Source organism: Rhamphochromis sp. 'chilingali', assembly GCF_963969265.1.
Source record: "Rhamphochromis sp. 'chilingali' genome assembly, chromosome: 2".
Lineage (NCBI taxonomy): Eukaryota > Metazoa > Chordata > Actinopteri > Cichliformes > Cichlidae > Rhamphochromis > Rhamphochromis sp. 'chilingali'.
In genome coordinates this window covers 55,463,643-55,477,397 of record NC_137930.1, presented here as the reverse complement: position 1 = coordinate 55,477,397, position 13,755 = coordinate 55,463,643, and the positions used below count along the sequence as shown (strand labels likewise).

Below are 13,755 nucleotides of genomic sequence, written 5' to 3'. Positions count from 1 at the left end.
AGCCTACACAAGCAGTATGATGAACAAAAGCTTTATGCCTCACTTTATTTCAGAGTTACATTTCTGTCTTCAGTGCAGACGTTACAAATCAGTGACAGTGTGATTTGAGCCACACGTACTAATGCACTCGTGTGTGAAATGTCTTTACAGTATTGCTATATTCACGTCCCCTCTTGATTAAGATTTTCCGGACAACTGTTCCAACAAATCTATCCAGAGTTCAGAAGGGTGTCTTGCACATCAATGCACATTTCGTTCTGTTCTGTGCACTGATGAAACACATTGGCAGTCCTCCACTTGCATCTCACACTGTTGTCCTGAGAGCCGTTTTTGTAGTTTTATTCATTTCCATCTGCATTTTGGTCATGTTAAACCCTTTTAAAAGTCCTGTTTTAACCATTACAGGCACCAATCTCTCAAACACCAGGAAAAGACAAAGAAAAGAGAAAGAAACTAATTACAGTTTTCTGTGACTGAAATGCAGTTAGTCTTTGTTGAACATTTGGGGTTGTAGCAGCATCCCTCTATATCCTCCTCATTAAGCCCTTGTGAACTGTGTTCCATTAGGCTTTAGTCTGTGGTCTGCTCACAGCAGTTCGGAGGACCTTCACAAGTCATTTGTCCGACCACTTTACTGTCTTTCTTGGCTTCTCTTTGAAAAACTGTCAGAGCTCAGGTTTTCCTCATCATCCGACGAGTTTGCCAGACCTGGAACTTGCTATAGGCAGTCTGCAGCATTTCCTCCAAGTGCCCTGTGAGCTGTGGGAACACCAAAGAGACTTTAGCGCTACATCTACGAGGTGAAAGAAAGTCTGTGCAACACTGTCGATGGCTCAAAAACTTACATTTGTACTCAAATACTGACGCTGAATTTTCTCCTTGAAAGGATGAAGCTTAGTCATTTGAAATCTCTCGAGGTTCGACTTCATTTTAATCACCTGCAAGAAAAAATAAAACATGAAACACAGAAATTTAAAAAACAAACAAAGACTAAGTTAATGGTGTGCAGACATGGATAGAAGTCAACTAATTCACATAAGTTTCAGCTTTACGGTGGCAAGCATGTCTACTAGTTTTCATAGCAAATACCTAGTTAAGTATAGTTATTGTTTTACTTAGTTTACCTATGAGTTTGCAGGACATTTCTTAAATGCTGGGATTAGTTACGCTGGTGGGATGAGTCACAGATGTCACAATATTGTCAAAGTGAGAAAAAGGGCCAAGTCAGCAAACTGTTAAAAACAGTTGTCTTTTTTATTTATTTTACCAAGATTTTACATGGGATTTTATAGCTTCAGTTTTAATGTATTAGTGATAATTTCAGTTAAGAGTCAAATTCATTTACACAGGTCTTTTTAACCTGAAATAACAGTGCAATTAGGAAAGCTGCTACTAAGATGTGTCAAAAAACTTAAAGACAAAAGCCTTTCTCTTCCACTTTAATTTCAAAACTCAAGAAAGTCTTGAGCCACCCCTCATTTTGATATATTTTGCTGACCTTTCGGTCTAAGAAGCTTAGACAGAAAGCGAGCAGACTTTTCATTTTGTGAAAATGAAAACTTAAAGAAATCCAGCCACTTTCTTTCCAAGCTCCATAGAGTACCATGACCTGGATGACTGAGAACCTACACAGACATATTACTGACCTACGAAATCAGCAGGCATAAAAAAAGAGCCAATTTTTTTGTAATTTTTCACATTTTGTTACTAGCAGCCTGACACCCCCCCACATGCAAAAACCACACAATTTCTCCTCATTCTTTAGTTCACTCTATGAAAAATGGCAAAGATAACATATTTTAGTATTTTTGCAATACTGTTCGGAAAACATCTGCTTTATTTTACAGCATGATAATGATCCCAAACACAATATCCTTCAAGAAGCCAGAAGAAATATTTCTAAAGGGCTACTTAGAGAAATTACATAAAAGCTTGCCTAAGAGAGTTCAGGCTGCGTTGAAGAATAAAGGTGGTCATACCAAATATAAACTTTCGCTTTTGTTAGAATTGTACAAACAGTTTTTTCCTTATATACTGTACACACAGCACCTATTTCCCATTGTCCTAGAAATAAATTTTATATATATATATATATATATATATATATATATATATATATATATATATATATATATATATATATATATATATATATATATATATATATATATATATATATATATATATATAAAAAGATTGGCACAAGACTTTTGCACAGTACTTATGTTAATGTTCACTCAATATTAATGCTAATTAATTAATTGCTCCCAAAACTACATGGAGGCAGAAATATACATTAAATACAAAGATGATTTTCTTGTGTAGTCAAATATATGGGTCACAGGGATAATGGAAACAAAATGAATGTCAGTCACCTTCTCCTCCAAAAACAGTGTATTTACAGGAAAACAGGACCAGAAGTGTCTCAATAGCTCTCCAGCAGCTACATAAAGATGCTTCAACTCTCCCTGAACCTCGGTCGGTACCATTTCTGGAAGGAAAAAAGACAAACCTTAATTATTCTCAAAGCTGTTAGGTAAAATATGTTTCAATACAAGACAACCGATCGTTTTCGTGGTGGAAATTAAACACATTTAAGGATAGAAAAATACTGGCAGCTGCCAGTGCTACCCCCTCAGCCTCCTAGCAGATACACCTAACATATGAATATCAAAATCCTAGGTGGCTTCCTTTTTGAGTTATCGCATTAACAAGATTTCCAGAAACTTCTACCTGTGACGTTGAGGTCATTGAGATTTAAACTGTCCAAGATTTTTATTAAATGCACCTATGATATGAATTGGAAAATCCTACGTTGCCTTGTTCACAAGTTGTCCACATCGCTCGCCCCGGGTGACAACTCTACTTGATCAGCCCACATCTCAGCTGACATCGTTCATATTGCTCAATCGTTTATAGCTTGCCAACAGTCAGCAACAATGCTTTTACCAAATCTGTAGTACACACTTACGATTTATGGCTTGCTGTGCACCTCCCTGCATGAGGACGCCACCTGGAGAAAGTGCTGCAATGGCAGAAGTAGCTGCTGTGCTGGACAACACCTACAAAAAGCGTGACTGTAGTTAAAATCTGTCATGCTCATAATTTGATAAAGCTGTAACAGTAAGCAGATTAAGTAATTACAGTGATATCAACAGTAAAATTAAATGTAGAGGATCTGAAATTGAATTTTTTTTTAGCTCTGAGAGGTTTGATTATCCATCCATTTTCTTCCGCTTATCCGGGGCTGGGTCACAGGGGCAGTAGCCCAAGCGGAGAAGCCCAGACCTCCCTCTCCCCAGCCACCTCCTCCAGCTTATCCGGGGGAACACCAAGGCGTTCCAGGCCAGCCAAGAGATATAATCTCTCCAGCGTGTCCTGGGTCTGCCCCGGGGCCTACTCCTGGTGGGACATGCCCAGAAAACCTTGCCCAGGAGGGGCCCAGGAGGCATCTTTGTCAGATGCCCGAACCACCTTAACTGGCTCCTTTCGATGTGGAGCAGCAGCGGCTCTACTCTGAGCCCCTCCCGAATGGCAACTTCTCACCCTATCTCTAAGGTAGAGGCCAGCCACCCTTCGGAGGAAGCCAATTTCCACCTATGTTTTCCTGATCTCGCTCTTTCGGTCACTACCTGAATTATTAGATTATTTCTAACAATTTAAATACTCAAGTACGATAATCTAAATCTTTTTTTTTCTACCAAAGAATAAATTAATTCCAAAATTGTCTCATCCGTTAATCAGAATCAGAATACTTCAATAATCCCTAATAAGGAAATGATGTGGATTACAGTTGCTCCAAGACAATAAGATAAGATAAGATAAGATAAGATAAGATAAGATAAGATAAGATAAGATAAGATAAGATAAGATAACCTTTATTAGTCCCACACGTGGGAAATTTGTTTTGTCACAGTAACAGTGGCAGACTGAACTAATTAAATATTGCAATACATTACAAAGTTTACAATATATAAGAAAGCTCTGATAATCACCATTTGAAAGTGAAAATATCAACATCATCTACTTATTGCAGGCTGGGACAATGAAATGTCTCCCAATCCGCTGACAGGGGCAACACTGAATATAAGCTTCAGTATGTGAAATGTCCCATCTCTGAGGGAAGAGTCATAAAAAATGGATGTCTGCCAAGGTTTTCCTAGTAAATGACAGGGCTGCTTTGTGATGGGTTTAAGCACTCAACTTCCTGGCTTATAGTTCCATTTAAATGGACTTGTTTACAACATTAACTATGTGTTTAAAAGCCTTTCTGCCTTGACTTTCTGACACAAAGTACTGGAGGCTTACATTCTAAACATGTGCCTGGAGCGACACTGAATTCTAAGCTGAAAGAACAACAACATCACAGGGATATCAGACTCTTTGTTGGGCACCTCCCTAACACGTGTTCTCCTGAACTTTACCTGAAAATTAGTTGCTAAACTTCACAGCTGTGCACGAATGACTCCAAAGATCAGTTGAATCACAACAGAGGCTCATCAATAGCACGCATGCATCTAATTGTAGTCTGAATGAGTATGTGAATGCAGGTTAAGATCTGATGACATCATCTTTAGCCAAATGCTAAAGTAACAGAAACACAAAGTCTGAGCTCTAACCTGAGTGAGGCTGGGTTTGTAACTAGCCATCTCATGACGGATGTAGTTGACAGAGTTGATGATATCTTGGCTAGTTGTATACTGCTGGGATTGAAGTGGCACAGGTCCATGAGCATACCTTATAAAAAGAGAAGTGAGACACATTGGATAGTCTGACTAAAAACGAGGCAGTTTTGTTAGCCTAAAACATGAATCAGTGCTGCAAAATAGAAGAGCAGCCCCTTGTGCTATAGCAACAGTAAGCTGTAGCAAAAACATTTGACCTTGTATTACATCACATCTATTATGAAACACTGCAAGTGAGAACTTTGTACAAAAGAAGTAAGGATCAGCAACAACAAACCCTCTTCTCAAATTTTGCTTGGCTGATTTTTGTCTGTAGAGTTCTACAAACTATCCCGGCTATACAAACTTTTCTAAACCTGACAGCTAATCAGCACCTAATGCAGTGCTTCTGTGAGCTGCGAGCCAATGCAGGGAAAAACATGGCATGAAACTAAGATTAATAGATATAATTTCTGTTGGGAAAATAAACTAGCATTATATGTGGATGTGATCTTTTTTGGCTTCTGATGTGAAGAGTTTGTGTTCAATTTATTTAACTCATGTAAACAATATACAGAAGTCGCAGGTAAGAACTACTGAGCTAATAATTGTTTAGTCAAAAGATACAGCCAGGCAATGATGCAATCAAAAACCACCGGACTTTCCAAAACTTCCGTCTTTGTTCTGTCAACTTCCTCATCTGCAAAAATCTCTCAATAAACTACATTTCAAAACACAAACACAGCTTACTGAACAATTTCATAAACTGCAAAATTCTTGGAAAATAAAGACAGCTAAATTACATCAGCTGTTTGTATGTTAACCTAGATGTTTTTAAATTTTAGGTAAAAACAAAACAATAAACTAAACGGTAAATGGACTGGTTCTCATATAGCACTTTTCTACTCTACCTGAGGACTCAAAGCACTTTATTCAACCTGCCTCACTCACCCATTCACTTTATTCTTTCATTTATTGCTTTTTCTATGTGCTTTCTATCTAACATTCACACACAACTTGAGAGCAACTTGGGGTTCATATCTTGCCCAAACTAACTCCATCTTGGCTCTTCGTATGGTGTTTTAGTATCTTGGCATGCAGACTTCAGTAGCAAGAGATCAAACCACCAGCCTTCCGATTAGCAGATGAGCTGCTCTATCTCCTGAGCTACAGGCAGCCCATAAGTTGTGTATGTTTTAAATTTATTAACTAACGATAATTTAGAATCACTTTACACTTGTTAACTGATGATATTATTAGATTAAAAAAGCATGGAGTCACCCAGAAAGAATTTAATAATATATGAAAATAAGTGGACATGTGGTACCTGTCAGACTTCTTCAGGTTTAATGGGACTGTTTTTGGTCTGTTTTCCCTTTGCAGATCCTCAAATTCTATGGCTTCCTGTAGTTTAACCTAAGAAAGTTTGTCCACAGAACAGAGTCAGTGAAGCTGCTACACAGAGAGCAATACTGTAAAAAAGCAAAGCCATTGTACCTTCTTAACAGGAGGTTGAAAGAAGTCAGAATCCCTCGAGTTTCCATCTGTACTGCTCGTCTCACTGGCTTGGTCAGACGCCAACTCCCTTCAAAAACAGGAGATTTTCAGGAAAATGATAAAAGATGCTGAAAAGCTTGCACTCAGGTTTAAGTGTGACTTCTTTACCCTCTCCTTGAGCCTGCTGCCAGGACCATGGCACTGTGATGGTTGAACCGCTTTATAATGGCAGAGTTGCTGCTGTCCTTCACCGACTTGTTTGCATTGGAAGTTGAGGGCTGTGTTGTGCAAATTCCATAACCCTGTGTCACAAAAAACAGGTTTTGATAAGTAAAGGAAGGTAAACGATTAAAGAGTTATCACAAATGACTGAGGATGGCTAATCATCTCACCTCATCTAATGTTTTATCCTCCAACGACTGGAGGTCAACCAAAGGATTCTTTACTCCTTGAGTCACGAGAGTCTTTAACCCTGCATGGATTGAATGTTAAAACTTTACATTAATGGCTTCTTACGTGTGGTGGCAGTCCTAGAAAGGAGTCAGATTGCCTACCCTTCTCATCCTGCTTTGCACACTCTGAGAAGATATCCTGTGTCCCTGTGTTGATGCGGTCTCTGTGAAAATAATGGGACTGGAAAAAGCGGGTCCAGAACTCCTTTTCTGTCAGGTTATGAGGCACATTTTCACTATACTTCTGCTTCACTGCAAGTAAAATGCAAAGTCAAAAAATTAATTTCTAAATGTCATGAGGGACACCAGCTGCACATTTAATAGACTGAGGAAAAACATCGAAGCCTCTATGCAGTTTTCTCACTGACTTTGCTTCAGTGAGAAAATTGTAGTTTTGCTTCCTTTCTGATTGATTTCATGCCAGTTATTAAAATCATTAATCTCATATCCCGATACAAGACATTTATCGTCCCAACAACGATATACATCACAAAAACTTTTACATTTTCTGTAAATTCTTTGAATCTCGAGTAACACGAATTGCGTGAAGTATTTCCAGCTGGGCGTCGTGTACCTGGAGTCGAGTGTTTTGACCGACGCATGGTTTATCTTGAGCACTCTCTCCATATTCTTTTATGTGACTCTTAAGTAGGTGGTAAAAGACGTTTGCCGTGTTTGAGTCTGAGGTGGGGACCGGTTTCCTGCATAATTTGCATAGTACAGTCCATGTCAGACTTTTCATAACAATGTCCGTGCTTCAGAGGTAGCCCCTCGTTTAGAAATAAGGTCCTTGATTTGTTTTGACTGGTCTTTCTGTTTGTCATCATTTCAGTTTATTATGAAAAATCACAACAGGATCTTCAGCTTTATTGTGAAAGGTTTATGTGGAAAATAAACAAGCGGACGGCGGAGCCACACGCTGAGTTTACTGTCATTTTTGCTAACGACAACGCGTAAAAACAGTCGCTTGTCCATCCGTAGTGTAGTTATTTTAAATATTAGAGTAAGAGAGAACTTATTAATATAGTCAGTGACCATCAAAACCATGAAAAAAATATTGCCGTAAACTTTTTATTTTGCGACACCATGAAACAAAGAACAGCGTAATATAAAACGATAGACGTTTTCATATCGTCATCTGATAAATATTGTAATATCGAACAGCCCTAAAAATCATTGTTGCAGGCTTTGACTGAAATAAAAACCTGAGCTTGTAATAACCACTTCCTGGGATTTTTAAGGGCTTAAGAGTTGGAGATAACATAATTCTTTACCTGCAGGATATGTTCTGAAGATGGATTCAATAATGTCAGCTGTCAGGTTATATCTCAAGCCATTGCAACCATCAGTTTGAGGTCTAATGTCTGCCTGTGGAGCATAAAAGTGAGGTCTGTTAAACTTTAGCTGTAGGTAAGAGCTTCAGATTAGAAAATGTGACATAATTATGTCAGACTTCATGGACTCACCAAAAAGGCTCCAGATATACCAACTTCCTGTTTGTTGTTATACGGTGAGGGGTCTGTGTTGTTAATGCCTCCTAACCGGTTGGCCCAGAATTCCTCAGCACTGATCACTTGGCTCACCACAAGGTCTTTATATAGCTGGAAAAGCACCGGATCTTCTTGAAGCATCCTGCAGGAGAAAATACAAAAATAAAAGAGTAAAAGTGTGTTGACACATAAAAATGTAAAGGAGCTGGGAGCATCTTTATTTGCTTTACTGTTTCTCAGTCAGCTCATTAACTAAGATAGATACAAATTGACAATTCGATCTTTGACTCAAGAAGTGCCAGATCTGTGTACTATTATGCAGACATTCATTTTGTTAACTTTTATTGGACTACAAAGTCAATTTGGTTTTAGAGTTTTTGTTAATTGTATTTATTTTATTAATTTTAGCCATATCTTGTAAGATCAGATGTAGAATGAAGTGTTTTTAATCACAATATTCCCACACACCATTTAATAATAATAATAATAATAATAATAATAATAATAATAATAATAATAATAATGGATTGGATTTATATAGCGCTTTTCAAGGCACCCAAAGCGCTTTACAATACCACTATTCATTCACTCTCACATTCATACACCGGTGGAGGCAGCTACAGTTGTAGCCACAGCTGCCCTGGGGCAGACTGACAGAAGCGAGGCTTCTATCGCGCCATCGGCCCCTCTGGCCAACACCAGTAGGCAAGTAGGGTAAAGTGTCTTGCCCAAGGACACAACGACCAGGACAGAGAGCCCAGGGATCGAACCGGCGACCTTCCGGTTACAGATGCGATTCCCAACCCCCTGAGCCACGGTTACACTACTCCTGCAGCATTTTAGGATCCTTTAACCTAGAAATGCTGCTGGTCCAGCTTTGGTTGAAAATTGTGTCTCTGTGTTTTAGTCTAGATGGGCAGAAAAGACACTTTTGGAAATGCTGATGCTGGCACCCTCATTTGTTTACTGGTTTAATCTCATCAGCCACAAAATTTAAACAGAAACATAACAGCTTCCTAATCAGCTTAAATGTGTGTGTATGGATAATGCTCCTAGATGCATTTTCCTTTTGTGGCAACTCCTATTCTGTTGTCTACTACCATGACCACTTTATACTCAGTTTGTTCTTTGAGTAACAGTTTCACTTCATCATTGACTCCCCATAGTATTTTTCCACAAAATTGCCCTCTGCTTCCTGTTTACATTAGTTCATGCATGCCCACAGTGCAAATGTAACTGGCCACTCATGTGAAATCTGCCAGCTGATTATATTTTTATTATTGAAAAGAGCAGGTAAATAATGAGATTATCATTATGTTTCCCCTCTCTTGTTTTTACCAGCCTTTATTTATACATATTTATAAATTCCAACTCCACTAAAAATGCATCTCAGACGTAATGTCTCTTATTACTAAAGTCAAATGTAAGTCAAATATAAGACAATGTAAACAAACAAATAAAAAAAAAATCGAATTAAACTGAACTCAGGGCTCTAGACTAACTTCTTGCCATGGGCGCACCGGTGTGCCTAACTCAAATTTTTCAACCGCATCGCTTAACACCGCAGTTTTACATGTGCACTTTTTTGGGGGGGAATTGCAGTCCATACAGACAATATTCATTTCTAAATTATTAACTAACAATCTTGTACTTAAAGTGCTTTGTCAATATTGTAGAAAATGTTAAACTTAATCATCATCTCGGCCTCCTCTGACGACCTGTTTGCTGTTGCATGCTGCTGAAAGGCAGTGGGGAGAGGGGACACTTGGGCAGTGCATTTATTGCAGCATATAATGTGTTTTCTGGATACACTGTGCTTTTTCAGCATTCAAATATTGATGGCACCGTGTCAGAGCACTGGCTATGAATTTCAGATGGATCAGGCCTTAACTTAACAAAAAAGTTATCAATAGTTCTTTTCATCTTTTCTCATTACCCACAGCTACATCCACTTCTGTCGGGCCTAGGCTGCTCACTAGGGCTGGGTATCATCACTGATTTCTATAATTCATTTGATTCAGGTTCTCAAAGTCCTGATTTGATTCAATTTAGCCCCAGACAGTCAGAAATATTACAATTCTGATCATTTATCAGTATTGATACATGTGAGACTTCATCAGAATTTTGAACATCACAGCAGATGCCTTTGTGTGAAAGTAACTGAGAATAAAACACAGAAAAACTTGAAGGAGATTTTTCTGGCCTGGCTTTTTATAGCAGATAACCTTAAAAATATAATTTTTTCATTTAAGTGGAAAAAAGAAAAAGAAAAGAAAAAGACAGTGGCCGACAGCACTGTAAACAACGGTAGACTGGTGGGTAATAAGCGAAAGAATAATGCAGAAAACAGAGATTTGAGAAACTGTTCTTGAAGTACAGAGAGAGAGAGAGAGAGAGAGAGAGAGAGAGAGAGAGAGCTGTGCATGAAGTGTGATTTTTATCGTGGTGGAAGCAAAACAGCAAAAGTCAGAGGGAATTCATGATGACATTGATCAAATGTGAAGCGCAGTTTGCTGCTTCCTTTGCTGCTGGCTCGCTGAATTTTAGTTGGAGAGAGACAAAACCTGCAGCTCAGAATCAGCGCAAAAAGACGTAAACACAGCGCGGACCCGACGCATCAGAATCGCTGAGCTCCGACAGCGTGTCCGTCTGCGGGCTGTCGGGTGAGAAAGCCGAGAAAGACAAAGCTGATTCTGATGCGTCGGGTCCGCTCTGTGTTTACGTCTTTGTGTGGAATCCGTGTACCTGCTCTCATTTGCTGTTTGGTGGTTGTTGAAATAGTTTTGTGAGCTTTAATCTGAGAATCTGTCGTTTCTGGCAAAACACAGTTATATTTAAAAGTCAATTCAGGATTTAATGAATCGATATCGCTTTATTCAAGCTACTCACCTCCCTCTTCCAACTGCACTTTCAACTGCCAATCAGTGACGTCCCGCCCCTGACTATTTCTGATTGCTTTAGTCCACGATAGGGGCATAATGTGTGTCTGTTGTTGGCCACACAGAGAGTTGCAGAGATTTTTTTTTTTTGTTACGCGAACAGTGCGACCAAATTTTTTTTTTTAGTTGCACCACTGAAATATTTGGTTGCATTTGCTACCAAATTGGTCGCACTCTAGAGCCCTGGAACTGATGTCATTCTTTATATACAAATGTGTATATAAATAATAATGAGTATATTTCCACACAGGTCTGCAGGACAAGCATTTGTAATTTGTACTTTATTTGCAGAATATTTGTAAAATGGGAAATCCTGTGGCAGAGCCAAAAGGATTATCATGATACTAAATAAATATTAACAACTTTCAAGCATGCACACAGATGGACTCTGAGAACTCAATAGGAGTTTATAGAGAACTCAAAGATGTGGAAAGCCACACCAATCCGATAAACAGAAGTAAAAGTTTAAAAGAATCTGTACTACCACTGTTATGTATTTTGACTCAGAGAACTGATCAGGCTCTATTTGTGAATATGCAGCAGCAGCAGCAGCAGGCATTGCACTGCATTTCAGGTATTGCTAGTCATGGCTGAATGACTACGTTTCCAGATAACAAACAAAACCAGGTTTTTCCACTTCTACTGGGGGACTGCGGTCCATTCAGGTTTGAAAGCTCTGAGATCCAACTTCTCAGAAAAAACAAATGCAGCTGGGAATCTACACCCCAGTTCACACAATTTGAAAATGAAGGCCCCCATTTAAACATCCAAAAATTGAATTACAAACACGACCACCACATATTACTGCAGGCAGGCTAGTACAGACTGTGATTACTTCTGCTAAAACATTACCCTTGATACATGTATTTACGTTAAAAATGTACCTGTTTTTCTCCTCCAGCTCCTTGTTGGCTTTCTTCTTGAACTTAGGCAGCAGCTGCTGCAGCAGTTCCTTGGCAGCCTCTCGGTCTTTGAGTGCAGTGCTCTCGTTGGCAAAGTGGAATGTGGTGCTCTCGCCAGTGTGAAGGACAAGCTGGAGCTGGACTTTGGCTTTCCCATCAGGGCTGATCTTCTGACCTGTACAGAGCAGAAACAGCAGCTTGAGCAATTTTTGTAGAGATGAGCATTTCTGTGTCTCGATTTGTAGTTTAACGGCATCTAGTACTCACAGCGGATATCTGCATACAAGTGGCTGACTGTGAAGCGGTCTTTGCCTTCTGGACCCCAGGCTATACGTTCAGCCATCAGATAGAGAGTGCCATCCTGCTTCTTCTGGCGGACCTTTTTCACCACCAACAGAACCTCCTCTGATAGCGATGTCATGGCTCAAGCAACTAACTGAGAAAACAGATAAACTGCTGCTGATTATAGTAGTAACTACGCATTAATGTAATCACGCACTATAAAATGGAGAATAGCAACAAATATGGGTTAGTGGGATGAAAAAATAATAACTGTAGCTCAAATAAAAGCGAACAGTTTATTTCTCAGTTTATTCAAGAACCTCAAATAAGCTGCAAGCAATAATAATTTAAACTCCCTCCACTGTAGTGCCATAACTGTAAGTTCTACTTCTTAGGAAGTCTCTCCTATATAACCTTAATGGCACTTAAACATATGCAAAGTCGACGTGGTGTTGACTGTTTTATTATATCTACTCAGCTAAGCTGCCTAACGTTAGCTAACAGTGAAGAAGAAAAAAGCTTCAGGGTGAAGTCGGGAGAAAACTTACTTTACCTCAAAATAAATCAATACTGCAACGAACGCCTTGCTTCCCCTCAACACATAATCTTGACACGCTTTATTCTTCAGTATAAAAACTGCAGAATGAGTTACACTGGCGATTTTTTCACGACTCTGGCAACGAGCGACTCGACTTCAGCGCCGACATGACTGCCGAGCGGTGTGTTACACTATAAAGGTTCCGGTGGGATGAGGCGAAGAAGACCATCGTTCCACCAAAGCCAGAAGTGAAAGGTACGATTTCTATTTAACGTGCATTTTAACCAAATTAACAGATATGTTACCAGTAATTACGATGCTGTTAAGGAGGATATTAAACACGATTAAAACATTCATTTGAGATTTTAGTCAATATTGATCTGACAGCATCGCACACTTGCTGCAGATTTGTTCATCCACTTCCGAAAGGTGCTCTATTGACCTGAGATCTGGTGAGGCCATTGAATACAGTGAACTAATTGTCATGTTCACGAAACCAGTTTGAGATGTTTTGAGATTTGTGGCACACGTATCTTGCTGGAAACAATATTTTTTGAAGATGGGTACACTGTGGTTATAAAGAGATGAACGTGGTCAACAGCAATACTCGGGGAGACTGTGGCAATTAAATGATGCTCATTAGGTACAGGCCCAGAGTTTAACAAGAAAATATACGCACCATCATAGCACCTGCAGCCTGAACTGTCAGTTTCTGTTTCTGACCCTAACATCTGAGTGTTCCAGCAGAAATCAAGGCTCATCAAACCAGGCAATGTTTTTCCATTCCTCTGTTGTCTAGTTTTAGTCAGTCTGCATGAATTGTAGCTGAGTTTCTGAGTGGTACTCATTGTGGTCCTGCTGTAGCTCATTGCGTTCAAAGTTTGATATCTTGTGCATTCAGAGATCCTCTTCTGAATACCTTGGTTGCAGTGTGCGGTTATTTGAGTTAATGGTGCATTCCTATCAGTTGGAAGTAGTCTGGCTAGTCTTT

At 39.2% G+C, this 13,755-nt stretch overlaps 1 protein-coding gene across 3 annotated transcripts; it reads right to left on the bottom strand.

Annotated features, from left to right (window-relative positions):
* Nucleotides 1–15: 15 nt before the first annotated feature.
* Nucleotides 16–12,942, bottom strand: gtf2h1 (general transcription factor IIH, polypeptide 1). Of its 3 annotated transcripts, none has more exons than XM_080874263.1 (15): nt 12,775–12,942; nt 12,212–12,397; nt 11,927–12,119; nt 8,080–8,245; nt 7,888–7,981; nt 6,716–6,865; nt 6,554–6,633; nt 6,330–6,463; nt 6,162–6,249; nt 5,992–6,080; nt 4,620–4,737; nt 2,972–3,062; nt 2,376–2,491; nt 846–938; nt 16–759 (listed from the first exon to the last, which is right to left on the bottom strand). In XM_080874263.1, the coding sequence occupies exons 2-15, from the start codon at nt 12,363–12,365 to the stop codon at nt 673–675; spliced, it is 1,653 nt and encodes a 550-aa protein (XP_080730389.1). In that variant the 5' UTR covers nt 12,366–12,397; nt 12,775–12,942; the 3' UTR covers nt 16–672. The 3 variants fall into 3 exon arrangements, with proteins under 3 accessions (XP_080730389.1, XP_080730388.1, XP_080730387.1); XM_080874262.1 differs by having other exon boundaries at nt 12,780–12,942; XM_080874261.1 differs by having other exon boundaries at nt 12,212–12,380; nt 12,780–12,942.
* Between the last annotated feature and the right edge of the window lie 813 nt (nt 12,943–13,755).

Excerpts from the sequence above, each read along its gene's own strand:
- gtf2h1 (XM_080874263.1), bottom strand. The coding sequence starts at position 12,365 with ATGACATCGCTATCAGAGGAGGTTCTGTTGGTGGTGAAAAAGGTCCGC. Across the intron at positions 8,246-11,926 it reads GAGCTGGAGGAGAAAAACAG|GATGCTTCAAGAAGATCCGG; the intron begins GTACATTTTTAA and ends TTTCTCCTGCAG. Across the intron at positions 760-845 it reads GTCAGTATTTGAGTACAAAT|CTCACAGGGCACTTGGAGGA; the intron begins GTAAGTTTTTGA and ends GTGTTCCCACAG.